We start from the raw sequence: 4,462 nt of genomic DNA on the forward strand, positions 1-4,462 counted from the left end.
AGGTGTTAGCTACTTTCCTCCTCAGCACGGCAGAGACAACAGATTGAGGGACCATGTATACCTCTTTTTTTGAGATTCTCGGCCGTAAGGATCTTACCTTTAAGAAGAGTCCAGTTGAAGAATTTGACCTTTGGAAGGCATTGTGTTTGCCACACCGCTGTACAAAGATTCCAGTTACCTAGAGTAGAGCTTGCCTGGAGAAGTTTGTACCCATATTTTACAGTGAAGTTTCATCCGCTAGGATCCCATATGAACCTATCGCAAGCCTCTTTGTTTATGGGAGCTTATCCCGAAAGGGAGATCTTGAGGTCTGCCCATTGATCCCTGAGGTTATTTGGGAGAGGTAGATCCTTCCATGCAAGCCAACTATTTTGATCCCATAGGGAGATGTCATATAGAGACTTCAAGTTTTTTGCTTCCATCTAAGTTTTCAAGGTTTTGAACTACTGAAGAAGATTTCTTGGCTTCGCTCCCATAATTCTGTCCGTCCATATATTTATTTCTTTTCCATTGCCCGACGATTTTGAGATGTGATTTTTGAATTGGGGGAGGACTTTTTTGATGAGTTTCCAGACTGGAGTGCAAGGTCTTTCTACGATTACTTCAGAGAGGACATTAGAGTTCAGCCCATTGAGGTATTTCCTCTTCATAGCCTCCACCCACCAGGAGCCTTTTCCTATGAGCATTCTCCAGATCAGTTTAAATCCCATTGCTTTGTTAGAGAGACTTGGAATTTTGATGGCTAAGCCCCCTTTTTCAAAGGGGAGGGTAACTTGGTCCCATCTGACTAGGCTAAATTTTTTCGAGTCTTGCTTCCCTCCCTGCCAAGGAAACTTCTCATAATTAACTCCATGTGCTTGTGGGCGCTAGCAGGGGCCAAAGTTACTGCATATTGATATATGGGAAGAGCGGAGAGGAGTGCCTTAATGAGAGTTGTTCTACCTGCCAAATTTAGCCAGGACAGCCCCCAGCTTTGGAGTAGTCCTCTCATTTTTTCTATATGCTTAACCCAAATTTCAGACTTAACTATTTCTTTTGCTAAGGGCAGACCCAAATAAGAGAAGTGACTCCAATTCCTTTGAACTAGGATGTCCATGATCAAGGAGATTCTTTGCATGATTTGAAGAGGGACATTCCAAGTGTATATTTTACACTTTCTGTTGCTTAGCATTCCCCCTGATGCTGCCAGGAAGGAGTCTAAAGTTTTCTTGAATCTTTTTGCCATTAAGCTTGAGGCTCCCCCTATTAAAAGGGTGTCATCCGCAAAGAGCGAATGATTAATTTCTTTTATCCCTCTCTCTATGCTGATCCCTGTGATCTCCTTTTGCTTGCGGAGTTTTTCCAGATGAATGCTCAAGGTTTCAGCCATAATGATATATAAGAAGGGAGAGGGGGGGCAGCCTTGCCTAAGTCCCCTAGTGCTTCTAAAGTAGCTGTTGGGTCTACCATTTATGAGGGGGGCAGTCCAAGGGTTTGAGATGCACTCCATGGTGATGCGTATGAATTTGCTGGAGATCCCAAATTTCCTGAGGACATCTGCCAGGAAGTGATGGTTGACCCTGTCAAAGGCGTTTGCCATGTCCAATTTTATAATCATACCTCTTTCTTTAATGTTGATGCTACTGTGAATTGCTTCTTGAATCAATATGACGTTGTCAGTTATTTGTCAATGGGGGAAAATCTGCCTTGATTCTCTGATATAAGGTAGGGAAGAAGCTTTTTTAGCCTGTTAGCCAGAATTTTAGTAACTATCTTGTACGAAACGTTGCAAAGAGAAATAGGTCTAAAACGGTCAAAGGAGAGGGGATTTAGGTCCTTGGGGGTGAGAGCAAGGTGGGAGGATTTAGTGTTTTCCCCCATCTTAAATTTTTTAAAGACATTTTTAACCATCCTGACATAATCTTTTTTTATTGTGTCCCAGTGATTCCTGTAGAAGGCAACGGTGAAACCGTCGGGTCCCGGGGCCTTATCCGGTTGCATGCTGAAGGTAGCCAACCTTATATCCTCCTCTGAAACATCCTGATCCAATTCTCTATTTTGCAGTTCAGAAATTTTGCTCTCGACTGGTCTGAGAAAATCCATGCTGTTCGGAGTCTAAGGGACTGCTGATAAGAGGGATTTGAAGTGGTTGTGTGCTACCGCTTTAATTTCCTCTTGTTCACTGATTTCTTTCCCCTCTGCAATTATTTTATCGATTTGGTTTCCGACTCGTCCGATATTTATGTTGTTGTGAAAGAAGGAGGTGTTTTTGTCTCTAGCTCTAAGCCAAAGACACCTCGATTTCTGTCTCTGTTCTTCTTCCTCCACTCTATTTTTCCTGTAGAGTTCCCTGAACATTTGGTTTTCCTGGGATTGGTCTTCCTTTGTGAGTTGGTTATCCTCTTTCTCCTAATTCCACTGTTCCATTTGCCTGTGTAGTTCTGCTCTTTTTTTATTTTCCATTGCTGTGTTCGCTTTGGCCCACTGTTTTATTACTGCTCTTAAGGATTTTAATTTTGTTTCCCAAATGTAGTGGGGCGAACCAATGACTTCCTTCGCCCAATGGTCTTTGATGAGTTTTCGAAAGTCCTCCTTAGAGTCCCAAGATTTATTATATTTGAAGGGAAGGGGCCCAAGATTTCTTCCCTTGTCGAGGATCAGGACCATAGGCTTATGGTCTGAAGCTGAGGCGTGGAAAATTTTGCTTTTGACTGAGGAGAAGCCTAAAACAATTCTTTCATGAATTAAAATTCTATCCAGTCTCTCTTTGATATTGTGAATTCCAACTCTCTTGTTGCTCCACGTGAATTTGCCATTATAATGGGGAATATCAATGAGGTTATGGGTTTGGATTATCGCTTCCAGTGAGTCTCTTGAGGGATCAGTGAGGAAATTCCCACCTATTTTTTCCTCAATGTTCCTTATTAGGTTCAGATCTCCACCCATAAATATGTTCCTGTCTTGAGAGGCCTGCAATTTTGAATTTATGGATTCCCAGCAAAGAGCTTTATCCCTGTAGTGATTCGAGGCGTAGATGTTATAGATGGTGTATTCTACTTTTGAGGCTCTATTTTTAAGATCTGTTCTTACCCACCAGTTGCAAGATTTTTGGTTGGTGAGGTCCCATTTGCTCTTGTTCCAAAGTGTTCCTATTCCCCCTGAGGCACCTACTGCATCTATAGTTGTACCTGTGAAATTTTTGTATCTTTTTGTGAGGTTCTGAAAGTCTTGATCAGATATTTTGGTCTCATGGATGAGGAAGAGATCTGGCTACTCTTGATTGATTAAATCCTGGACTGCATTTGATTTTAGGGAGGAGCCCAGCCCCCTGCAATTCCAAGAGACCAATATCATTATTTACTGATTTTTGGATGAGCCCCGGTCCTCTCCTTTGTCTTTTCCCCACTTCCTTTTTGTTTGTCCAGGAATGAATCCATCGGCTGCTGAGTTCCAATGGCCATTTCTTTTGTTGTTGTTTCATCTCTAATTTCTTTGTTTGACTTCCTGCCTACTTTTCTCGAAGGATCAAAGGTGAGACTTGCTTCTTTCATTTTGTTTCTAGTGAGGATGCGTTCTATAGTTGGAGGGGGAGAGGACGGGGGCAGCGAGGGAGAGGGGATGACTGCGAGGGTAGTGGCCCGGGGAGAGGGAGGGGGTGAAAGGGGTTCTTCGACTGACAGGGATTCAAAAGGGTTGGAGGATGAGGGGAAGGGCTGGGTTGAGATAGAAGGGGGAGGAGGAGGGGCAACTTGGGGTTCCGGAGGGGGCTTGGAACTTGGGCCTTGAACGGGGTTTGATTTCTTCTTTTTTACTTGCTCCCATGAGCCTTCAGAGGTTTCAACATTTTCATTAGACTCATTTTTTTTTAACTTACTACATCTATTTTAAAAATGTCCATATTCGTGACATACCTTGTATTTGAAAGGTAGTTGCTTGTAGTCTAGCTGCTGGATATGTGTCCATTGATCTACTTTTATCTTGATGGCTTCCGGCAGGCCTTTCCCTAGGTCAACTTCAACGCAGATCCTCGCACAGGCGTGCATATTCTCCTTTGGTTCACATCTGTCAATGTATTTTCCAACCGCGTTCCCAATCACCTTTATTGATTCGTCTCCCCAGCAGTGGAGAGGGAGGTGAGGCAGACAGACCCAAACCGGGACTGCATTTGGGATGTCCATTTCCAGATAAAAATCGGGAGACCATCTGTTCAGGTAGAGACCTCTTGAATCCATGAAGTAGGGGCCATTTCTAGAAATGAGGTTTCGGTCCTCTTTTGATTCAAAAAGAAAAGTATAGAAGCCCCTTCCACAAAATCTGATAGCTATTTTCCCTTGTATTATCGCATTCCAGTTACGTTCCACCCATTTTTGGACTGCTCTGGGCGAAGGCCAGAGGCCAGTAAACTAGCCAACGAGACCCCTCTCAGCTAAAGTGATCGCAGCCTTCCTCGGGAGACTGGGAGGAAGAGATACTTCAGGAATTT

The 4,462-nt window shown here is 43.4% G+C and overlaps 1 protein-coding gene across 1 annotated transcript; it reads right to left on the bottom strand.

Annotated features, from left to right (window-relative positions):
- Nucleotides 1–3,863: 3,863 nt before the first annotated feature.
- LOC149160212 (uncharacterized) lies at nt 3,864–4,211 on the bottom strand. The gene has a single exon (XM_089434540.1). The coding sequence runs from the start codon at nt 4,209–4,211 to the stop codon at nt 3,864–3,866; it is 348 nt and encodes a 115-aa protein (XP_089290666.1).
- Between the last annotated feature and the right edge of the window lie 251 nt (nt 4,212–4,462).

This window comes from Pinus tabuliformis, chromosome 5_2, assembly GCF_031772625.1.
Source record: "Pinus tabuliformis cultivar Carrire ecotype Pingquan chromosome 5_2, CPIR1, whole genome shotgun sequence".
NCBI lineage: Eukaryota > Viridiplantae > Streptophyta > Pinopsida > Pinales > Pinaceae > Pinus > Pinus tabuliformis.